The sequence below is a fragment of the Oncorhynchus clarkii genome, chromosome 28, assembly GCF_045791955.1.
Source record: "Oncorhynchus clarkii lewisi isolate Uvic-CL-2024 chromosome 28, UVic_Ocla_1.0, whole genome shotgun sequence".
Taxonomy (NCBI): domain Eukaryota; kingdom Metazoa; phylum Chordata; class Actinopteri; order Salmoniformes; family Salmonidae; genus Oncorhynchus; species Oncorhynchus clarkii.
The window spans coordinates 2665413-2690351 of NC_092174.1; the positions used below are offsets into that span (position 1 = coordinate 2665413).

At 42.4% G+C, this 24939-nt stretch overlaps 1 protein-coding gene across 3 annotated transcripts in view; it reads left to right on the forward strand.

Moving 5' to 3' along the window:
- The window catches only part of LOC139386623 (adenylate cyclase 8 (brain)), a 265143-nt gene that overhangs the window by 172360 nt on the left and 67844 nt on the right, over positions 1-24939 (forward strand). For 2 of the 3 annotated variants that reach the window (XM_071132352.1, XM_071132353.1), the window contains exon 8: positions 24692-24889. The exons of the other annotated variant lie outside the window; for it this stretch is intronic. In XM_071132352.1, the coding sequence (XP_070988453.1) occupies positions 24692-24889 (198 nt within the window). The remainder of the gene's footprint in view (positions 1-24691; positions 24890-24939) is intronic. 3 annotated transcript variants of the gene reach the window in all.

The window sequence follows — 24939 nt, forward strand, 5'->3', positions numbered from 1 at the left end:
TTCATGACGAAAGCCACTGCCACAAGGCTTTCACCTTAAAGAGCTTGCATTTTGTGTGACAGAACTTGCTATTCACTACTGCAAACTGAGGTGGCCAGTGTTTCCTGCCACATCGGTGAGAAACAATGCAATAGTGGATGTGTTGTGGTAGTGCTTTACATTAAGGTTTTCCTGCCTGCCTTTCTTATTTACCTCATGGCCTTCGATAGGAAGGACAGGATGCATTTGCAGCATAATGTTGCCACCAACCACGTTTGCTCAGATCTGTGGTTGTGAAATAAAGAAGACATGAAGGGAAGCTATTTACAACCATGGTAACATAACCAGGGGTAGAAAGACAAACAAATGTTAGGAGCTGAATCATGAAATCAAATGAAGATAGTGTTCTGAATAGAGGTGCTGATTAACAGTAGTCTGGCTGATATCGAACTCGAAGTCCTCCTGACTTCAGAGTCTGGAAATGCTTTTTTGATGTTGTTGGTATAATGCATCAATAGTGAAGGGGATCTTTTTCAGAGCTGATCTGATTGGTCAAAAGGCCAATTAGTGAAGAAGAAAAAAATATCAGAATTGTGCTGTCTAAACGCAGCCTTTGTCATGCTTGTGCTCAATGACTGAAACTATTGTTAGTATGCTCTACATTTATTTGACACGTCATCGACAGGCATTATTATGTTTCCATTTTTGCTGAATGTTGAGATTTATTTGCAGGCTCTGCTAGTTTATTGGACTGATATTGTTGTCTCTTTTCTTTTGATTGGCTGTTCTTTGACAGTTATTTGGCTGATTGGCTGGTCATTCACATAAATGTAGGTTTACTTAATTTTTTTTGTATGTCTAGGCCTAGGGCAATGTGTCTGAGTCAAAAACAGGCATATATGGCTTGATGTACAGTCGTGGCCAAAGGTTTTGAGAATGACACAAATATTAATTTCCACAAAGTTTGCTGCTTCAGTGTCTTTAGATTTTTTTGTCAGATGTTACTATGGAATACTGAAGTATAATTACAAGTATTTCATAAGTGTCAAAGGCTTTTATTGACAATTACATGAAGTTGATGCAAAGAGTCAATATTTGCAGTGTTGACCCTTCTATTTCAAGACCTCTGCTATCTGCCCTGGCATGCTGTCAATTAACTTCTGGACCACATCCTGACTGATGGCAGCCCATTCTTGCATAATCAATGCTTAGAGTTTGTCAGAATTTGTGGGGTTTTGTTTGTCCACCCACCTCTTGAGGATTGAACACAAGTTCTCAATGGGATTAAGGTCTGGGGAGTTTCCTGGCCATGGACCCAAAATATCGATGTTTTGTTCCCCGAGCCACTTAGTTATCACTTTTGCCTTAAGGCAAGGTGCTCCATCATGCTGCATTGTTCGTCACCAAACTGTTCCTGGATGGTTGGAAGAAGTTGCTCTCGGGAAGATGTGTTGGTACCCTTCTTTATTCATGGCTGTGTTCTTTGGCAAAATTCTGAGTGAGCACACTCCCTTCCTTGGCTGAGAAGCAACCCCACATATGACTGGTCTCAGGATGCTTTACTGTTGGCATGACACAGGACTGATGGTAGCGCTCACCTTGTCTTCTCCGGACAAGCTTTTTTCCGGAGGCCCCAAACAATCAGAAAGGGGATTCATCAGAGAAAATGACTTTACCCCGGTCCTCAGCAGTCCAATCCCTGTACCTTTTGCAGAATATCAGTCTGTCCCTGATGTTTTTCCTAGAGAGATGAGGCTTCTTTTCTCGACACCAGGCCATCCTAGAAAAGTCTTTGCCTCACTGTGCGTGCAGATGCACTCACACCTGCCTGCTGCCATTCCTGAGCAAGCTCTGTACTGGTGGTGCCCCGATCCCACAGCTGAATCAACTTTAGGAGACAGTCCTGGAGCTTGCTGGACTTTCTTGGGCGGCCTGAAGCCTTCTTCACAACAATTGAACCGCTGTCCTTGAAGTTCTTGATGATCTGATAAATTGTTGATTTAGGTGCAATCTTACTGCAGCAACATCTTTGCCTTATTGTGCAAAGCAATGATGATAGCATGTGTTTCCTTGCAGGTAACCATGGTTGACAGAGGAAGAACAATGATTCCAAGCACCACCCTCCTTTTGAAGCTTCCAGTCTGTTATTTGAACTTAATCAGCATGACAGAGTGATCTCCAGCGTTGTCCTCGTCAACACTCACACCTGTGTTAACGAGAGAATCACTGACATGATGTCAGCTGATCCTGTTGTGGCAGGGCTGAAAGGCAGTGGAAATGTATTTTGGGGATTCAGTTCATTTGCATGTTAAAGAGGGACTTTGCAATTAATTGCAATTCATCTGATCCCTCTTCATAACATTCTGGAGTATATGCAAATTGCCATCATACAAACTGAGGCAGCAGACTTTGTGAAAATGAATATTTGTGTCACTCTCAATTTTGGCCACGACTATGATAAAGTTAGACCTTGTAAAATGTATGACTCGATTAATGAATGATATGAATTGAATGGGTGCATATGATTGTAGAATTGTGTCTGGATGTCTCAAAAAGTCAAATAATATCTTCACCTTTGTGCTAAAGTTTCAAAGCACTATCATTTAACGCCATTTCGGGTATAGCTAAACAGCTACATGCAGTCTGTGCCGTTTAGATCATGAGCTAAGCCTGATATGCAATCAATCCTTTTGTAATGATCGCCAATGATTGTCACTAGAAGAATCGTCAGGTACTATGAAATAAATGGTGCCCATTAGAACACACAGCAATAGCCAGCCTCCAGGAATGAACTTTTAATAGGCTCTCAATGTAATGGATTTCCATAGCCACACCAAGAACTCGGTTGAAGTGCGGTGATGGCATGAGGGATTTGTTGGAATATGAAGATCAATTGGTCAGACATTTCACTGAACACACACCTACAGACACATGCACACACACACACACACACACACACACACACACACACACACACACACACACACACACACACACACACACACACACACACACACACACACACACTCAGAGATGACTACATGTTAATGGCTTCACAAAAGGTAATTTGTTCATGGGTGTCATCCGTTGTCTGGTTTTCTAGATAGCTAATGATGGAAAGCTAATGTGCGGTGTTTAGAGAAGTTAAGTGAGTCATTTAAATATTGAACTTCACATAAATCATCTCTTTCTACCAGGACAGATGTAGTTTACTGAGCCACCCAGCAGTTAGTAGAAAGCATTTTAGCAGTTGGCATCAGAAACAGACTGGCAATTCAGGCAAATGCAAGAGAGGCTGGCTCATCTTTAGCCCAGTGGGCCTGTCTAATGGGGGGGGGGCTGGTCCCAGTCTGTCCCTGGTTAGCAGTCATGTTGCATTTCATATCTGTTTCTTTAACCAATGACAACTGGCTGACTTTTCAAAATGGTTAAAACTTTATTCTACAACGGGTTGGTATTTGTATTCATATTTATTAAGGATCCCCATTAACTGCCGCACCAATATGTCGGAGGAAACACCGTTCAACTGATGACCGGGTCAGCCTGCAGGCGCCCGGCCCACCACGAGGAGTCGCTAGAGCGCGATAAGCCAATTAAAGCCCCCCCTGGCCAAACCCTCCGCTAACCCGGGCGACGCTGGGACAATTGTGCCACCCTATGGGACTCCCGGTCACGGCCTGGGATCTAACCCCAGGCTGTAGCGATGCCACAACAGCCCTCTTCTCAGTTGGGGGGGCAGGTAGCCTAGTGTGTAGAGCGTTGGGCCAGTAACCGAAAAGTTGCTGGGTCGAATCCCAGAGCTGACAAGATAATAATCTGTCATTCTGCCCCTGAACAAAGCAGTTAACCCCCTGATCCCCAGTAGGCTGTCATTGTAAATAAGAATTTGTTCTTAACTGATTTGCCTGGTTAAATAACTAAAAAGAACAGCGGTGCTGCGCCACTCGGGAGGCCCTTCATATCTTCTTTTATTTATATAAAAAAAATGTAACATTCAAAACATATGAGATGTACTTGCAGTGAAGCCGCTCAACTACATCCAGAGCGACACACAGAAGCAACCAGGCTCAAACGCCCTGCTCAAGGGCACGTCGACAGATCTCCCACAAGGTTAAAAATGGGCACCCGAACCAGCTCCCAAACGCCAGGCCACCAGCTCTCCAAGTCCCCCCCCCCAAGTCCCCACCAAGAAAGACTGTCAGGGTTGGATGTGGATGTTCCTCCAGCTACCTCTCCCTGTCCTAATCAATCAACTGCCTGGGCACAGCCTGGACCATGACGGCCCACCTCCGCTGGGTCGTGCTCTCTGAATCAGAGTTCTGTCCCTTTGGCTGTTGTGGCCTGCACGCAGCCGGCGTCTCAGCAGCCCTCTTCTCAGGCGAGTTCTGTGGCTCTGGCCCCGCAGTCAGCTTCGAGACACGGCAGAAGCTGGATCAGTACGGCTATTGTTTCGGCTACGTTTCGGGTACTCTTCCACAAGCTTCCCACAATAAGTTGGGTGAATTTTGGCCCATTCCTCCTGACAGAGCTGGTGTACAGTGGGGAGAACAATTATTTGATACACTGCCAATTTTGCAGGTTTTCCTACTTACAAAGCATGTAGAGGTCTGTAATTTTATCATAGGTACCCTTCAACTGTGAGAGGCAGAATCTAAAACAAAAATCCAGAAAATCTCATTTTATGATTTTTAAGTAATACATTTGCATTTTATTGCATGACATAAGTATTTGATACATCAGAAAAGCATAACTTAATATTTGGTACAGAAACCTTTGTTTGCAATTACAGAGATCATATGTTTCCTGTCGTTCTTGACCAGGTTTGCACACACTGCAGCAGGGATTTTGGCCCACTCCTCCATACAGACCTTCTCCAGATCCTTCAGGTCTCGGGGCTGTCACTGGGCAATACGGACTTTCAGCTCCCTCCAAAGATTTTCTCTTGGGTTCAGGTCTGGAGACTGGCTAGGCCACTCCAGGACCTTGATGCTTCTTACGGAGCCACTCCTTAGTTGCCCTGGCTGTGTGTTTCGGGTCGTTGTCATGCTGGAAGACCAAGCCACCACACATCTTCAATGCTGATTGAGTGTGTGGACAGGTGACTTTTATACAGGTAGCGAGTTCAAACAGGTGCAGTTAATACAGGTAATGAGTGGAGAACAGGAGGGCTTCTTAAAGAAAAACTAACAGGTCTGTGAGAGCCACAATTCTTACTGATTGGTAGGTGATCAAATACTTATGTCATGCAATAAAATGCTAATTAATTACTTAAAAATCATACAATGTGATTTTCTGGATTTTTGTTTTAGATTCCGTCTCTCACAGTTGAAGTGTACCTATGATAAAAATTACAGACCTTTACATGCTTTGTAAGTAGGAAAACCTGCAGTGTATCAAATACTTGTTTTCCCCACAGTAACTGAGTCAGTTTTGTAGGCCTCTATGCTCGTACCCTCTTTTTCAGTTCTGCCCACTCATTTTCTATAGGTTTGAGGTCAGGCCTTTGTGATGGCCACTCAAATACCTTGACTTTGTGGTCCTTAAGCCATTTTGCCACAACTTTGGAAGTATGCTTGGGGTCATTGTCCATTTGGAAGACCCATTTGCGACCAAGCTTTAACTTCCTGACTGATGTCTTGAGATGTTGCTTCAATATATCCACAGCATTTTCCTTTCTCATGATGCCATCTATTTTGTGAAGTGCACCAGTCCCTCCTGCAGCAAAGCACCCCCACAACATGATGCTGCCACCCCCGTGCTTCACGGTTGGGATGGTGTTCTTCAGCTTGCAAGCCTCCCCCTTTTTCCTCCAAACAAATGATGGTCATTATGGCCAAACGGTTCTATTTTTGTTTCATCAGACCAGAGGACATTGTCCCCATGTGCAGTTGCAAACCGTAGTTATGGCTGTTTTGGAGCAGTGGCTTCTTCCTTGCTGAGCGGCCTTCAGGTTATGTCGCTATAGGACCAGTTTTACTGTTTTACTCCCCCACTGTTCAATAAGGTGTATTTAAAATAATAATAATAATAATCTCATTCTACTGCTTGCCTCAGATATCTGATGTGGAATAGGGTTCCATGAAGCAATGGCTCTATATAGTACTGTGCACCGCTCATAGTCTGTTCTTGACTTGGGGACTGTTATGCCACCAGAGGTCTCTTGTCTTTTGGGGTATGCATGGGTGTCTGAGCTGTGTGACAGTAGGTTAAAGACACCTCAGTGCATTCAGCATGTCAACACAAAAACAAGTAGTGAGGAAGTCAATCTCTCCTCCACTTTAAACCATGAGAAATGTACATGCATATTATTAATATTATCTATCTGTGTTCATTTAAGTGCCTTAGACCGCTACACCACTCGGGAGCCCAAAACAACTTATTTTGTATATTCTCCCCAATTTTGTGGTATCCAATTGGAAGTTACGGTTTTGTCCCAATTCTGCAACTCTGGGACATATTCGGGAGAGGTGAAGGTTAAGAGCCGTGAGTCCTCCGAAACACAACCCAGCCAAGCCTTACTTCTTCTTGAAACAATGTTCGCTTAAGCCGGAAGCCAGCCGCAACAATGTGACAAAGGAAGCACCGTACACCTGGCGACGTGTCAGCGTGCATTGAGCCCGGCACGCCACAGGAGTCACTTGCGCGCAATGGCACAAGAACATCCCTGCCGGCCAAACCCTCCCCTTACCTGGATGACGCTGGGCCAATTGTGCGCCGCCCCATGGGTCTCCCGGTTTCTGGACGGCTTCGACAGCGCCTGGACTTGAACCAGGATCTCTAGTGGCACAGCTAGCACTGCGAGGCCCCTCCAAAACATATTTATGTCGCTGGATTCGTACCAGAGGCAGATGCTCACGTCCATCCACCATCCCGGTCCACAAGCAGTTTAGTCACCTCGACTTGCTAATTTCCACATGATTTATTACAAGATTTTGTTGATGTTTAGGGTTTAGTGAATGATTTGTTAAGTGTTGCACTCTTTGCACTCACTTTAGTACTGATGTGTGTAGTGCTGAGTCATCCTCATACATAGACACACTGGCTTTACTCAAAGCGTGTCATGTCATTAATAAAGATTGAAAAAAGTAAGGGGCAATTCCTGATTCTACCTGGATTATGTTGGAGAGGCTTCCATTAAAGAACACCCTCTGTGTACTGTTAGACAGTTAACTCTTCATCCACATTACAGCTGGTGGTGTAAAGCCATAACACATGTTTTCCGGTGGCAGTCTATGATTGATAATGTGAAAAACCTCACTGAAGTCTAACAAAACAGCTCCCACAATCTTTTTATCATCAATTTCTTTCAGCCAATCATCAGTCATTTGTGCAAGTGCCGTGCTTGTTGAATGCTCTTCCCTATAAGCGTGAAGAAAGTCTGTTGCCAATTTGTTTACCATAAAATAGCATTGCATCTGGTTAAACAAAATGTTGTCAAAGTTTACTAAGGATTGGTAACAGGCTGATTGGTCGGCTATTTGAGCCAGTAAAGGTGGCTTTACTATTCTTAGGTAGGGAAATTACTTTTGCTTCCCTCAAGGGCACACTTTCTTGTAGGCTTAAATTGAGGATATGGCAAATAGGAGTGGCAATATCGTCCATTATGATCCTCAGTAATTTTCCATCCAAGTTGTCAGACCCCGGTGCCTGGTCATTGTTGATAGACATTTTTTTTCTTCACCTCTTTCACACTCACTTTACGGAATTCAAAAGTACAATGCTTGCTTGTCTTTCATCATTTGGTCAGATATACTTGGATGTATAGTGTCAGCGTTTGTTGCTGGCATGTAATACGTGAGTTTGCTAATCTTGCCAATGAAAAAAATGACTAAAGTAGTTGGCAATATCATTGGGTTTTGTAATGAATGAACTATCTGATTCAATGAATGATGGAGCGGAGTTTGCCTTTTGTCCAACATTTCATTTAAGGTGCTCCAAGGCTTTTTACTATCATTCTTTATGTCATGTGTCTTTGTTTCATAGTGTAGTTTCGTTTTATTCAGTTTAGTCACATGATTTCTCAATTTGCAGTACATTTTCCAATCGGTTGTGCAGTCAGACTTATTTGCCCATCCTTTTGCCTCATCCCTCTCAACCATACAATTTTTCAATTCCTCATCAATCCACGGGGATTGAATCGTTTTTACAGTAATTTTCTTAATGGGTGCATGCTTATTAGTAACTGGGATAAGCAATTTCTATCATGACACAAGGCGAGACCCAAATGCAGGCACAGGAGGCAGATGGTTAGTCTTGCCCTATTGGATTAATACATATTGTGAGGCAATAGAATGGTCGTGGACAGGCAAAGGGGTCAAAACCAGTTCAGAGTCCAAAGGGTACCGAAGGGCAGGCAGAATCAAGGTCAGGGCAGGCAGGATGATCATTCAGGCGGGAAAGTAGTCCAGAGTCAGGCAGGGGTCAAAACCGGGAAGATTATCAAGAAGAGAATAGAAAAAGGAGTACTGGGAAAACACACTGGTTGACTTGACTAACATACAAGACGAACTGGCACAGAGAGACAGGAAACACATAGATAAATAAACTATGGAAAATAAGCAACACCTAGAGGGGGTGGAGACAGGAACAGGTGAAAGACCATTTCATAAAAATGTCCAGTGCAGTATCTGGTTGCTTCTCATTACATGCCACAGACCAACACATTTACATCAACAACATACGAATCACTACAAAACTTTTTGTATGACCTCATACACTATATTAGGCCTGGCCTTTGGAACTACTGTATTGTGATCACTATATCCGATGGATTTGGATACTGCTTTCAAGCAAATTTCTGCAGCCTTAGTAAAGATGTGATCAATACATGTTGATGGTTTCATTCCTGTGCTGTTTGTAACTACCCTGGTTGGTTGACTGATGACCTGAACCAGGTTGCAGGCACTAGTTACAATCTGAAGTATTCTCTTGAGTGGGCAGCCTGAAGAAAGCCAGTCAATATTTAAATCACCCAGATAATATACCTCTATTGATATTACGTACAGTATCAAGCATTTCACACGTTATTCAGATGCTGACTGTTAGCACTTGGTGGTCTAGAGCAGCTTCCTTTGGGTGGGGCAGTTGGACCTGTAGCCATATTACTTCAATAGTATTTAACATCAAAATCAAATCAAATGTATTTGTCATATACACATGGTTAGCAGATGTTAATGCGAGTGTAGCGAAATGCTTGTGCTTCTAGTTCTGACAATGCAGTAATAACCAATGAGTAATCTAACAATTCCAAAACTACTACCTTATACACACAAGTGTAAAGGGATAAAGAATATGTACATAAAGATATATGAATGAGTGATGGTACAGAACGGCATAGGCAAGATGCAGTAGATGGTATCGAGTACAGTATATACATATGAGATGAATAATGTAGGGTATGTAAACATTATATTAAGTAGCATTGTTTAAAGTGGCTAGTGATATATTTTACATCAATTTCCATCAATTCCCATTATTAACCTCTTTGATCTCTAGGGGCGCTATTTCATTTTTGGATAAAAAACGTTCCCGTTTTAAGCGCGATAGTTTGTCACGAAAAGATGCTCGACTATGCATATTCTTGACAGATTTTGAAAGAAAACACTCTGAAGTTTCAGAATCTGCAAAGATATTGTCTGTAAGTGCCCCAGAACTCATTATACAGGCGAAACCAAGATGATGCGTCAACCAGGAAATGAGCAGAATCTCTGAAGCTCTGTTTTCCATTGTCTCCTTATATGGCTGTGATTGCGCAAGGAATGAGCCTACACTTTCTGTCGTTCCCCCAAGGTGTTAGCAGCATTGTGACGTATTTGTAGGCATATCAGTGGAAGATTGACCATAAGAGACTACATTTTCCAAGTGTCCGCCTGGTGTCCTGCGTGGAATTCGGTGCGCAAACGCCAGCTGCTTGTACTTTTCCATTTGATTGAGGGGAGAAACCATGCTTCCACGAACGATGTATCATTGAAGAGATATGTGAAAAACACCTTGAGGATTGATTCTAAACAACGTTTGCCATGTTTTCAGTCGATATTATGGAGTTAATTTGGAAAAAAGTTCGCGTTTTGAGGACTGAATTTTCGTTTTTTTTTTGGTAGCCAAATGTGATGTGCAAAACGGAGCTATTTCTAATACACAAAGAATCTTTTTGGAAAAACTGAGCATCTGCTATCTAACTGAGAGTCTCCTCATTGAAAACATCCGAAGTTCTTCAAAGGTAAATTATTTTATTTGAAGGCTTTTATGTTTTTGTTGAAATCTTGCGTGCTGGATGCTAACGCTAATGCTAACGCTAAATGCTACGCTAGCTAGCCACTTTTACACAAATGATTGTTTTCCTATGGTTGCGAAGCATATTTTGAAAATCTGAGATGACAGTGTTGTTTACAAAAGGCTAAGCTTGAGAGATGGCATATTTATTTCATTTCATTTGCGATTTTCATGAATAGTTAACGTTGCGTTATGGTAATGAGCTTAGGTCTGTAAATAGAATCCCGGATCCGGGTTTGGTAGACGCAACAGGTTAAAGTGGCTGGAGTTGAGTCAGTGTGTTGGCAGCAGCCACTCAATGTTAGTGGTGGCTGTTTAACAGTCTGATGGCCTTGAGATAGAAGCTGTTTTTCAGTCTCTCGGTCCCAGCTTTGATGCACCTGTACTGACCTCGCCTTCTGGATGATAGCGGGGTGAATAGGCAGTGGCTCGGGTGGTTGTTGTCCTTGATGATCTTTATGGCCTTCCTGTGACATCGGGTGGTGTAGGTGTCCTGGAGGGCAGGTAGTTTGCCCCCGGTGATGCGTTGTGCAGACCTCACTACCCTCTGGAGAGCCTTACGGTTGTGGGCGGAGCAGTTGCCGTACCAGGCGGTGATACAGCCCGACAGGATGCTCTCAATTGTGCATCTGTAAAAGTTTGAGTGTTTTTGGTGACAAGCCGAATTTCTTCAGTTTCCTGAGGTTGAAGAGGCGCTGCTGCGCCTTCTTCACGATGGCGTCTGTGTGGGTGGACCAATTCAGTTTGTCTGTGATGTGTATGCTGAGGAACTTAAAACTTACTACCCTCTCCACTATTGTCCCATCGATGTGGATAGGGGGGTGCTCCCTCCTGCTGTTTCCTGAAGTCCACAATAATCTCCTTAGTTTTGTTGACTTTGAGTGTGAGGTTATTTTCCTGACACCACACTCCGAGGGCCCTCACCTCCTCCCTGTAGGCCGTCTCGTCGTTGTTGGTAATCAAGCCTACCACTGTAGTGTCGTCCGCAAACTTGATGATTGAGTTGGAGGCGTGCGTGGCCACGCAGTCGTGGGTGAACAGGGAGTACAGGAGAGGGCTCAGAACGCACCCTTGTGGGGCCCCAGTGTTGAGGATCAGCGGGGTGGAGATGTTGTTGCCTACCCTCACCACCTGGGGGCGGCCCGTCAGGAAGTCCAGTACCCAGTTGCACAGGGCGGGGTCGAGACCCAGGGTCTCGAGCTTGATGACGAGTTTGGAGGGTACTATGGTGTTAAATGCTGAGCTGTAGTCGATGAACAGCATTCTCACATAGGTATTCCTCTTGTCCAGATGGGTTAGGGCAGTAAGCAAATTGGAGTGGGTCTAGGGTGTCAGGTAGGGTGGAGGTGATATGGTCCTTGACTAGTCTCTCAAAGCACTTCATGATGACGGTAGTCGTTTTGCTCAGTTACCTTAGCTTTCTTTGGAACAGGAACAATGGTGGCCCTCTTGAAGCATGTGGGAACAGCAGACTGGGATAAGGATTGATTGAATATGTCCGTAAACACACCGGCCAGCTGGTCTGCGCATGCTCTGAGGGCGGGGCTGGGGAATGCCGTCTGGGCCTGCAGCCTTGCGAGGGTTAACACATTTAAATGTTTTACTCACGTCGGCTGCAGTGAAGGAGAGTCTGCATGTTTTGGTAGCGGGCCGTGTCAGTGGCACTGTATTGTCTTCAAAGCGGGCAAAAAAGTTATTCTGTTATCTGCCTGGGAGCAAGACATCCTGGTCTGTGACGGGGCTGGTTTTCTTTTTGTAATCCGTGATTGACTGTAGACCCTGCCACATACCTCCTTGTGTCTGAGCCGTTGAATTGCGACACTACTTTGTCTCTATACTGACACTTAGCTTTTTTGATTGCCTTGCGGAGAGAATAGTTACACTGTTTGTATTCGGTCATGTTTCTGGTCACCTTGCCCTGATTAAAAGCAGTGGTTCGCGCTTTCAGTTTCATGCGAATGCTGCCATCAATCCACGGTTTCTGGTTTGGGAATGTTTTATTCGTTGCTATGGGAACGACATCTTCAATGCACGTTCTAATGAAACCGCACACCGAATCAGCGTATTCGTCAATGTTGTTGTTCGCCGCAATGCGGAACATATCCCAGTCCACGTGATGTAAGCAGTCTTGGAGCGTGGAATCAGATTGGTCGGACCAGCGTTGAACAGACCTCAGCGCGGGAGCTTCTTGTTTTAGCTTCTGTCTCTAGGCAGGGAGCAACAAAATGTCGTGGTCAGCTTTTCCGAAAGGAGGGCGGGGGAGGGCCTTATATGTGTCGCGGAAGTTAGAATAGCAATGATCCAAGGTTTTACCAGCCCTGGTTGCGCAATCGATATGCTGATACAATTTAGGGAGTCTTGTTTTCAGATTAGCCTTGTTAAAATTCCCAGCTACAATGAATGCAGCCTCAGGATATGTGGTTTCCAGTTTGCAAAGAGTCAAATAAAGTTTGTTCAGAGCCATCGATGTGTCTGCTTGGGGGGGAATATATACGGCTGTGATTATAATCGAAGAGATTTCCCTTGGTAGATAATGCGGTCGACATTTGAATGTGAGGAATTCTAAATCAGGTGAACAGAAGGATTTGAGTTTCTGAATGTTATTGTGACCACACCACGTCTCGTTAACCATAAGGCATACGCCCCCGCCCCTCTTCTTACCAGAAAGATGTTTGTTTCTGTCGGCGCGATGCGTGGAGAAACCAGCTGGCTGCACCGATTCCGTTTGCGTCTCTCGAGTGAGCCATGTTTCTGTGAAGCAAAGAACGTTACAGTCTCTGATGTCCATCTGGAATGCTACCCTTGCTCGGATTTCATCAACCTTGTTGTCAAGAGACTGGACAATGGCGAGAAGTATGCTAGGGAGTGGTGTGCGATGTGCCCGTCTCCGAAACCTGACCAGCAGACCGCTTCGTTTCCCTCTATTAAGACGTCGTTGTTTTGGGTCGCAGGCTGGGATCCAATCCGTTGTCCTGGGTGAAAGGCAGAACACAGGATCCGCTCCGGGAAAGTCATATTCCTGGTCATACTGATGGTGAGTTGACGTTGCTCTTATATTCAATAGTTCTTCCCGACTGTATGTAATGAAACCTAAGATGACCTGGGATACCAATGTAAGAAATAAAACGTAAAAAAACAAAAAAACTGCATAGTTTCCTAGGAACGCGAAGCGAGGCGGCCATCTCTCTCGGCGCCGGAAGTCTTATAACATGAGATCCTCTCTAAGCTTTATAGGAATGTGGCTCCTAATATAAAATGGCCACACCTCCACCTTTGGCATTTTTGTTTTTCCTGTAGATCTTATAACCATGTATTGCTACCACTGTATCATCAAAGATATCATATAAGAGAGTTTCAGAGATTGTCAGAATATGAATGTGATCTGTTACTAGCAAATTATTGATTTCATGAATCTTGTTTCTTAAGATACAGGTGTTATCGTGGGATATTTTTAGCACTTTTCTGGATGCTTGATTGTTTTTGTTGCTTTACTGGGAATCTTAGCAGATGTAGACATGCTCAGGTTATTTATCCCTGGGTCGTTCCTCTTTTCAGTTCGCTGCTGCTAGCGACTGGAACGATCTGCAAAAAACACTCAAACTGGACCGTTTTATCTCCATCTCTTCATGAACACTCTTACTGACAGTTGTGGCTGCTTTGTGTGATGTATTGTTGTCTCTACCTTCTTTACCTTTGTGCTGTTGTCTGTTCCCAATAATGTTTGTACCATGTTTTGTGCTGCTGCCATGATGTGTTGCTACCATACTGTGTTGTCATGTATTGCTGCCATGCTATCTTGTTGTCTTAGGTCTCTCTTAATCTAGTGTTGTGGTGTCTCTCTTGTCGTGATGTGTGTTTTGTTCTATATTTGTATTCTATTTCTAATCCAAGCCCCCGCCCCACAGGAGGTCTTTTGCCTTTTGGTAGGCAGTCATTGTAAATAATAATTTGTTCTTAACTGACTTGCCTAGTTAAATAAAAAATATAAATAAAAAATATGTTAGTGCAGGGTGAGCTGCACACAGTGGACTTCCTGATATGGCACACTGCCTCCGTGCTAACAGTATAACTCTGGTTCATAGGCACATGATTTCTGTGAACAATAGCTGTAGGATCAGCAGAGGCATTCAGGATAGTAAGAGGGACATTAATTAGGTTACTTACATTGTCTTCCAGCTCCCCTGGGATAATGTACATTTGCTGAAGCATTATGACAACTCAGCGACACAATGGTAGATATTAAATGAGCTGGGCTTGGGTCAATGATAAGTCATTGTCTCAATGCAGCCTTATGAAAGTTCCCAAGTAGATCAGTTGGTAGAGCAAGTAGGGTTGCAAAGGGTCGGAAACTTTCAGGTGAATTTCCTGAATTTTCCCGGAAATTTTCAATGGGAAGTTAAGCCTGGGAATTTGGGGAATTTAGCTTAAATTCATAAAAAACGTTAGCTTAAAACATTGAACCTTTTTGTGGGATACACATAAGGCAATTCTAGATCTTGTGGCATATTATGGTTAAACTATCCCCAATTCAATAGAATTGCAACCCTCTGCATGCACAGTGCATTCTTCCGTCACATGTGCAGTGCACTTTTCCATCACATGTACAGCTGATTCTCAAGATCTTGCACACTAATGAGATGCTATTGATCCCACACTACTACACTGTCTGAGCCAAGGACTACATGCTCTCTGGTAAGTTTTGATTATAATACTGGGTGGGGTGAATATATATTATATTACATAGATCATTTTTTTGTGAACTAGTAAATAGTAGCCTAAAGCAAAGTGTTTTTAAACCAATTCTAACTTGTTAACAATTTCTGCTAGTTAGTTTTTGCTACCATGTGGGTTTTAGCTTGCTTGAACCTGCTAACTGAGGAGCGTTAATTTTGTTAAATTTTAAAACATTTATCTTACAAAGGAGTTGTTTAATCTAACTGCTTAACTATTTATCTGTACATGGAATTGTATTCGTTTTTTTTTAACTCATTTAATGCCATGGGCACTATCTGATGTGTGGAGACATTTCACTGCAGCTAATGTAGATGGAAAAGCTGTGTACATTTGCAAACACTGTGCCAAATCATATGTGAAGAATGCAGCCAGGTGCATAAAGTTCCCTCAGCACTCACAACAAGCAACCTTGACAAAAGTCCCTCTACTTCTATTTGAGGTGAAAATTATGAATCAGACACCTTATCGATAGCAACAGCTCATGGTCCTCCTGGAATCAGACGTTTGACTCAATGGAGGAACCTAGTCAAAGAAATGCTGATGAATGTCTTGCTCAAGCTGTGTATGCAACTGGTTCACCTCTGATGCTCACAGGCAATGTGTATTGGAAAAGATTTCTGAATGTTCTTCACCCAGCATACACCCTTCCAACCAGACATGCTTTATCTACACATTTGCTGGAGTTCAACAGAGTTCAAGTGACGGTCAAGCAAATCGTAGAGAAAGCAGACTATATTGCAATAATCTCGGATGGGTTGTCAAATTTTTGTGGGCAAGGAATAATTAACTACATCCTCTCCATCCCTCAACCAGTATTCTACAAGAGCACAGACACAAGGGACAACAGACACACCAGTCTCTACATTGCAGATGAGCTGAAGGTAGTCAATGACCTTGGACCACAGAAGGTATTTGCACTGGTGACAAACAATGCTGTGAACATGAAGGCTGCTTGGTCTAAAGTGGAGGAGTCCTACCCTCACATCACACCCATTGGATACACTCTACAAGAGAGCCAAGGAAATGGTTAGGTATGTGAAGGGTCATCAAGTTATAGCAGAAATCTACCTTACCAAGCAAAGTGAAAAGAATAAGAGCACCACATTGAAGCTGCCCAGCAACAGGTGGTGTTGTCATCATGTTTGACAGTTTCCTGGAGGGAAACTGCCATATCACAGTCTACCGATATGGACAGCCCCATCAAGAGGATCCTTCTGGATGATGTATTTTGGGAGAGATTGGTAAGCAGCCTGAAACCTATAGCAGTAGCCATTGCACGGATTGAGGGAGACAATGCCATCCTGCCTGATGTTCAGACTCTGCTTGCAGATGTAAGAGAAGAAATCCGTACAGCCCTGCCCACTTCACTGCTGCTCCAAGCAGAGGAAACTGCAGTTATGAAATACATCAAAAAGTGTGAAGACTTCTGCCCGAAGCCCATACACGCCACAGCGTACATGTTGGACCCCAAGTACGCTGGCAAGATCATCCTGTCTGGTTCAGAGAACAAGGCCTATGGTGTCATCACTACCGTGTCTCGCCACCTTGGCCTGGATAAGGACAAGGTTCTTGACAGTCTGGTGAAATACACTTCCAAGCAAGAGTTTTGGGATGGAGATGCAATATGGCAGTCGTGCCAACGTATCTCATCAGCCACCTGGTGGAAGGGACTTTGTGGATCTGAGGCTCTTTCCTCTGTTGCCTCCATCCTCCTCCAAATCCCACCAACATCAGCCACCTCAGAGCACAACTGGTCCTTGTTTGGGAACACACACACCAAAGCATGCAACAGGCTGACCAATACAAGAGTTGAAAAATTGGTGGGCATCTGGGTAAATGTTTGGCTTTTTGAGCTTGACAGCGAGCCATCCTCAACAAGGTTGGAAAGGGACACTGAAGATGAGGCGTCAGAGTCTGATGTTCAAGAGATGGACATTGAGCAGGTCCAGGGAGAAGACATGGAAGCCTGAGAAGAAGACGACCAAAGCTTTAGTATGGTTTTACAGATGTATGTTGAAAACGTTTTTGGGAGATGCAATGGATCATTGGGGATCATTCAATATTCCCTTTATTTTCATGTTCAGTGAAATCATCCAATGTGAAGAGTCAAATCAATTCCTAACTAAATTGTTTTAAAAATGTCTATTGGATGGATTTAATAATTTGCAATTATGTCTACTTATGATAATTTAAAAGGTTTATGTTTCTGTCTCCATATGAAATGGTAAATATATCCCATGCAAAAAACATATATTTTAATTTGCATATATTCCCGTTAATTCCCACGGTAAGTTTCCACCTCTCAATTTTCCCCAAAATGTGCAACCCTAAGAGCAAGGCATTTGCAACACAAGGTTTGGGAATTCGATTACCATGGGAGACAAGTGTGAAAATGTATGTATTCACTACTGTTAATTGCTTTGGATAAAAACATCTGCTAAATGGTATTCTATATTCTTCTAAGGGAAACGCATTGCGCCAATTGGGTTAACTCACTTGGTGGGAATTGTAACGTGGCTCATATTGAGAGGATCGCTATAACACTTAAACATTGATTCTTGAAGAATGTAAATGCCTCATGAGTTTAGTTTAACTGTCATACACCAGGAAATGATTGGAAGAAATCCGCTAGGACAGCAAGAGAGGGGAGGTGAAGAAACAGAGTGAGGATAGAAAGGGATGTAGGAAAGCAGGAAAGGAAACGAAGCAAGAAAGGATGAATTAAGGGATATTGGATAGGAGGAAAGAATAGAAGGGATCTTGGAGAGTGAATGGATTCCGACTGAGGCTGATGCAAAACTTACTGAGATCGACTCAACTTCTACTGATTCAACTCCTACTGACACAGACTGACCTACTGAGACTGAATCAACTCTTACTGAGATTGACTCAACCCCTACTGAAAAAAAACTCCTCTTTAAAATGCTTAAGGGTATAGGGGGCAGCATTTTCACTTTTGGATAAATAGCGTGCCCAATTTCAACTTCCTGCTACTCATTCCAGGAATATAAGAGATGCATATTATTAGTAGATCGGATAGAAAACACTTTGAAGTTTCTAAAACTGTTTGAATCATGTCTGTGAGTATAGCAGAACTTATGTAGCAGGCAAAACCCCAAGGACTAACTGTTCAGATTGTTTTCTTTTTGCCACTGACTGTTCCCTGTGTTGTCTTATCCATGGGATATTTCATAGGAACCTGTTTTCAGTTCCTACCGCTTCCACTGGATGTCACCAGGCTTTGGAATTTGGTTGAGGTTATTCATTTGTGCAACGAAGAAGCACATCCTGGAACAACGTTACACTATTGAGAGTTGCGCAAGACTTAAAAAGGAGCATGGTTTGTTTACTTGCTGTATTGAACACTGATAGCCCCGTCTACAATTTGATCGATTATTAACGTTTAAAAATACCTAAAGTTGTATTACAAAAGTAGTTTGAAATATTTTGGCAAAGTCTATAGGCAACTTTTGAAATGTTTTGTAGTGACGTTGCATTTTTTGGCAGCTGTTTTTTCTGGATCAAACGTGTCAAATAAATGGACATTTGGATATATATATATATATATATATATATATATATATATATATATATATATATATATGGATGGAATTAATCGAACAAAAGGACCAATTGTGATGTTTATGGGACATATTGGAGTGCCAACAAAAGAAGCTCGTCAAAGGTAATGCATGTTTTCATTTCAGCGTTTTGTGTAGCGCCTGCAGGGTTGAAATATGCTACTCTCTTTGTTGACATTGTGCTATCATCAGATAATAGCTTCTTATGCTTTCGCCAAAAAGCTTTTTAAAATCTGACATGTTGGCTGGATTCACAACGAGTGTAGCTTTGAGTATCTTACATGGGTGATTTAATGAATGTTTGATATTTGTATCATTATTTGAATTTTCCGCGCTGCATTTTCCCTGTTTTTTTTCCAAGTGGGACGCAAGCGTCCCCTATACCATAAGAAGTTAATGAGAACGACTTAACTCCTACTGACAATGACTCAACTTTTACTGAGAGACTCAAATCAAATCACATTTATTTATAAAGCCCTTTTTACATCAGCAGATATCACAAAGTGCTTAAACAGAAACCCAGCCTAAAATCCCAATAAGCAAGCACTGAATATATAAACTCAGCAAAAAATAAACGTCTTTTGCGTTTATTTTCAGCACACTTAAGTTGTTTAAATATTTGTATGAACATAACAAGATTCAACAACTGAGACATAAACTGAACAAGTTTGTTCCACAGACATGTGATTAACAGAACTGGAATAATGTGTCCCTGAATCAAAATCAAAAGTAACAGTCACTATCTGGTGTGGCCACCAGCTGCATTAACTTCTTGACGCTACCCATCCCGTTAGCGGGATCATTTTCATCAGCAACCGCTGAATACCATAGCGCCACAGTCAAATAATATTACTAGAAAATATTGATATTCATGAAATCACAAGTGCAATATTGCAAAACACAGCTTAGCCTTTTGTTAACCCACCTGTCGTCTCAGATTTTGAAATTATGCTTTACAGCGAAAGCAATCATAGCGTTTGTAAGTTTATCGCTAGCATAACATAACATTATGTACACTAAGCATTAAGTAGCTAGGTCACGAAAATCAAATTAATCGTTTACCTTTGATGATCTTCGTATGTTTTCACTCACGAGACACCCAGTTACACAACAAATGTTCCTTTTGTTCCATAAAGATTTTTATACCCACAATATCTCAGTTTGTTTGTCGCGTTATGTTCCGAAATCCACAGGAAAGAGCGGTCACGACAACACAGACGTATATTCCAAATAATATCCATAATGTCCACATAAACATGTCAAACGTTTTTTATAATCAATCCTCAGGTTGTTTTTAAAATGTATATTTCAAAATTAAAGCCTGAAACTATGTCTAAAGACTGTTGACACCTTAGGGAAGCCATAGACAAAGGAATCTGGTTGATATCCCTTTTAAATGGAGGATAGGCATGCATAGGAACAGAGGTTTCAAAATAAGAGGCACTTCCTGATTGGATTTTCCTCAGGTTTTCGCCTGCAATATCAGTTCTGTTATACTCACAGACAATATTTTTACAGTTTTTTGAAACTTTAGAGTGTTTTCTATCCTAATCTGTCAATTATATGCATATTCTAGTTTCTGGGGCAGAGGAATAGGCAGTTTCAAAAGGGTACGTTTTTTGGCCAAAATACTGCCCCCTACACGCAAAAGGTTAAGTACTGCAGTGCATCTCCTCCTGTGAGATGTTACCCCACTCTTCCAGCAAGGCACCTGAAAGTTCCTGTACATTTCTGGGTGGAATAGCCTGAGCCCTCACCCTCCGATCCAACAGTTCCCAGACGTGCTCAATGGGATTGAGATCCGGGCTCTTCGCTGTCCATGGCAGAACACTGCCATTCCTGTCTTGCAGCTAATCACGCACATGAAATGCGTCATGCTGGAGAGTCATGTCAGGATGAGCCTGCAGGAAGGGTACCACATGAGGAGGATTTCTTCCCTGTAACACACAGCGCTGAGATTGCCTGCAATGACAACAAGCTCAGTCCGATGATGCTGTGACATACCGCCCCAGACCATGATGGGCCCTCTACCTCCAAATCGATCCCGCTCCAGAGTACAGGCCTCGCTGTAACGCTCATTCCTTTCGACGACAAAACGCAAATCCGACCACCACCCCTGGTGAGACAAAACCGTGAAGTGTCAGTGAAGAGCACTTTTTGACCGGTCCTGTCTGGTCCAGCAACGGTGGGTTTGTGCCCATTGGCGACGTTGTTGCCGGTGTGGACCTGCCTTACAACAGGCCTATTGCGGACAGTCTAAGCACTGATGGACGGATTGTGAGTTGTTGTTGCCATCCTGTACCTGTCCCGCCCGCAGGTGTGATGTACAGGATGTACCTGTGCAGGTGTTGTTACACATGGTCTGCCACTGCGAGGAAAATCAGCTGTCCGTTCTGTCTCCCTGTAGCGCTGTCTTAGGCGTCTCACAGTACGGACATTGCAATTTATTGCCCTGGCCACATCTGCAGTCGTCATGCCACCTTGCAGCATGCCTAAGGCACGTTCACGCAGATGAGCATAACTGTGACCTTAACTTCTCTGGGATATGTGGGACAGTAGCGTCCCAACTGGCCAACATCCAGTGAAAATGCAGAGCGCCAATTTCAAATAAATTACTATAAAAATTTAACTTCCATGAAATCACACATTCAATATACCAAATTAAAGCTACACTTGTTGTGAATCCAGCCAACATGTCAGATTTCAAAAATGCTTTACGGCGAAAGCAAATTATGCTATTATCTGAGGATAGGACCCAAGCAAGCAAACAAACACAGACCATCATATTTCAACCCTCCAGGCGCAACACAAAACGCAGAAATGAAGATATAATTCATGCCTTACCTTTGACGAACTTCTTCTGTTGGCACTTCAATATGTCCCATAAACATCACAAATGGTCCTTTTGTTCGATTAATTCCAAAATGTCCATTTATTTGGCGTGTTTGATCAAGAATAATCCCGGTTCCAACTCTCAAAACATGACTACAAAGTTACCTGTAAGCTTTGTCCAAACATTTCAAACTACTTTTGTAATACAACTTTAGTTATTTTTCAATGTAAATAATCAATAAAATTGAAGACTGGATGATCTGTGTTCAATACTGGAGGAAAACAAAGTTCAGCTAGCTTTCAGGTCACAAGCCTCTAACAAAGAGTACACTTCCCTCTACCCTCATTCTGAACAGTGTTACTTCTTCATGTCTCAAAGGAAAAACCTCAACCAATTTCTAAAGACTGATGACATCCAGTGGAAGCGATAGGACCTGCAAGAAGGTCCCAAGGTCCTGCAAGTGGATTCCCAATGAAAACCCATTGAAAACATAGTGACCTTTTCAATGGGACCTGGTTTTCAATGGGACCAATGGCACCTGGTTTGTCCTCAGGGTTTTGCCTGCCAAAGAAGTTACAGTGCCTTGCAAAAGTATTCGGCCCCCTTGAACTTTGCGACCTTTGGCCACATTTCAGGCTTCAAACATAAAGATATAAAACTGTATTTTTTGTGAAGAATCAACAACAAGTGGGACACAATCATGAAGTGGAATGACATTTATTGGATATTTCAAACTTTTTTAACAAATCAAAAACTGAAAAATTGGGCGTGCAAAATTATTCAGCCCCCTTAAGTTAATACTTTGTAGCGCCACCTTTTGCTGCGATTACAGCTGTAAGTCGCTTGGGGTATGTCTCTATCAGTTTTGCACATCGAGAGACTGACATTTTTTCCCATTCCTCCTTGCAAAACAGCTCGAGCTCAGTGAGGTTGGATGGAGAGCATTTGTGAACAGCAGTTTTCAGTTCTTTCCACAGATTCTCGATTGGATTCAGGTCTGGACTTTGACTTGGCCATTCTAACACCTGGATATGTTTATTTTTGAACCATTCCATTGTAGATTTTGCTTTATGTTTTGGATCATTGTCTTGTTGGAAGACAAATCTCCGTCCCAGTCTCAGGTCTTTTGCAGACTCCATCAGGTTTTCTTCCAGAATGGTCCTGTATTTGGCTCCATCCAGCTTCCCATCAATTTTAACCATCTTCCCTGTCCCTGCTGAAGAAAAGCAGGCCCAAACCATGATGCTGCCACCACCATGTTTGACAGTGGGGATGGTGTGTTCAGCTGTGTTGCTTTTACGCCAAACATAACGTTTTGCATTGTTGCCAAAAAGTTCAATTTTGGTTTCATCTGACCAGAGCACCTTCTTCCACATGTTTGGTGTGTCTCCCAGGTGGCTTGTGGCAAACTTTAAACAACACTTTTTATGGATATCTTTAAGAAATGGCTTTCTTCTTGCCACTCTTCCATAAAGGCCAGATTTGTGCAATATACGACTGATTGTTGTCCTATGGACAGTCTCCCACCTCAGCTGTAGATCTCTGCAGTTCATCCAGAGTGATCATGGGCCTCTTGGCTGCATCTCTGATCAGTCTTCTCCTTGTATGAGCTGAAATTTTAGAGGGCCGGCCAGGTCTTGGTAGATTTGCAGTGGTCTGATACTCCTTCCGTTTCAATATTATCGCTTGCACAGTGCTCCTTGGGATGTTTAAAGCTTGGGAAATCTTTTTGTATCCAAATCCGGCTTTAAACCTCTTCACAACAGTATCTCGGACCTGCCTGGTGTGTTCCTTGTTCTTCAAGATGCTCTCTGCGCTTTTGACGGACCTCTGAGACTATCACAGTGCAGGTGCATTTATACGGAGACTTGATTACACACAGGTGGATTGTATTTATCATCATTAGTCATTTAGGTCAACATTGGATCATTCAGAGATCCTCACTGAACTTCTGGAGAGAGTTTGCTGCACTGAAAGTAAAGGGGCTGAATAATTTTGCACGCCCAATTTTTCAGTTTTTGATTTGTTAAAAAAGTTTGAAATATCCAATAAATGTCGTTCCACTTCATGATTGTGTCCCACTTGTTGTTGATTCTTCACAAAAAAATACAGTTTTATATCTTTATGTTTGAAGCCTGAAATGTGGCAAAAGGTCGCAAAGTTCAAGGGGGCCGAATACTTTCGCAAGGCACTGTATGTTATAGTCACAGACATGATTCAAACAGTTTTGGAAACTGCAGCGTGTTTTCTATCCAAATCTACTAATACTATGCATATCTTAGCTTCTGGGCATGAGTAGCCGGCAGTTTAATTTGGGCACGCTTTTCATCCAAAATTCCGAATGCTGTCCCCTATCCTAGAGAAGTTAATTACCTACCATCTGTAAGCTGTTCCACAGGTGCTTGTTCATGAATTATTTATGGTTCATTGAACAAGCATGGGAAACAGTGTTTAAACCCTTTACAATGAAAATCTGTGAAGTTATTTGGATTTTTACAAATTATCTTTGAAAGACAGGGTTCTGAAAAAGAGACGTTTATTTTTTTGCTGAGTTTATATATACAGTATATCCATAAAAATGATGCTGGTGCATAATTTCGCCAGTACCAGAAAAGCTGTCTGTCTCGTCCTGACAAGTTCATTATCTATGGGCTGGTGGAGATTGCATATTAAGACACTCTCAGTAAGAATTGCATTGTTAGTTATTCTCAGTATGAGTTGAGTCATTGTCAATAGGAGTTGAGTCAATGTTAGTAATATTTGAGTTTGTCTCAGTAGGAGTTGAGTCATTCTCAGTAGACGTTGTATCAGTAGGAGTTTATTCAGCAGATGTTGAGTCAGTGTCAGTAGGAATTGAGTCATTGTCAGTAGAAGCTTTGTTAAAGAATGTTGTGGAGTTTTGAATATTTTTGATAATAATTGGGAAATGGTGTGTATGCTATTTCCATGTTTGTCACTCACAATGTTTTTGTTAATTTGGTAAGATTAATTTTTTGTTGTTTCTTTTGTATTGTTATGCGCAATATACTGATCATTAAGTATTCTAGACAACTGTATTCTACCCGTGTGTACGTGAGCTTTTTTGTTGTTGTCACAGCTGTTGCCGTCACAGAAATATTTAAATGAATGTGTTTGAGATGCATTCACTTCTGAGCCTGTCTATTTAATCGAGACTATTGCATTTTGGTTTAGCTTGAGTTTTTATAATTTCTGTATGTATGTATTCTTATTTTTGTAACCAAATTTAAACAGGACAGTTAGATGTATTATATTTGCATGTGCTTTCCCCTAGACTCTGGCTGCCCTAACAAGAAATTCTATAAATCTGCTTCCAAACCATCTTGCACAAGCTTTGCATATCCACTCTGGTCCTGAGGAAATTAACAAGGGAATAGAGAGTGCCATCGACTTACGGAGTGGTGATAAGTTGAGAAGGGAGCATATCAAGCCTTTCTCACTGATGTTTAAAGACTCCAGCCTGGAAAAAAAGGTAGCTGGGGTTAAGACAGATTTCCTCTTTTAATTTAACATCTATAGTAG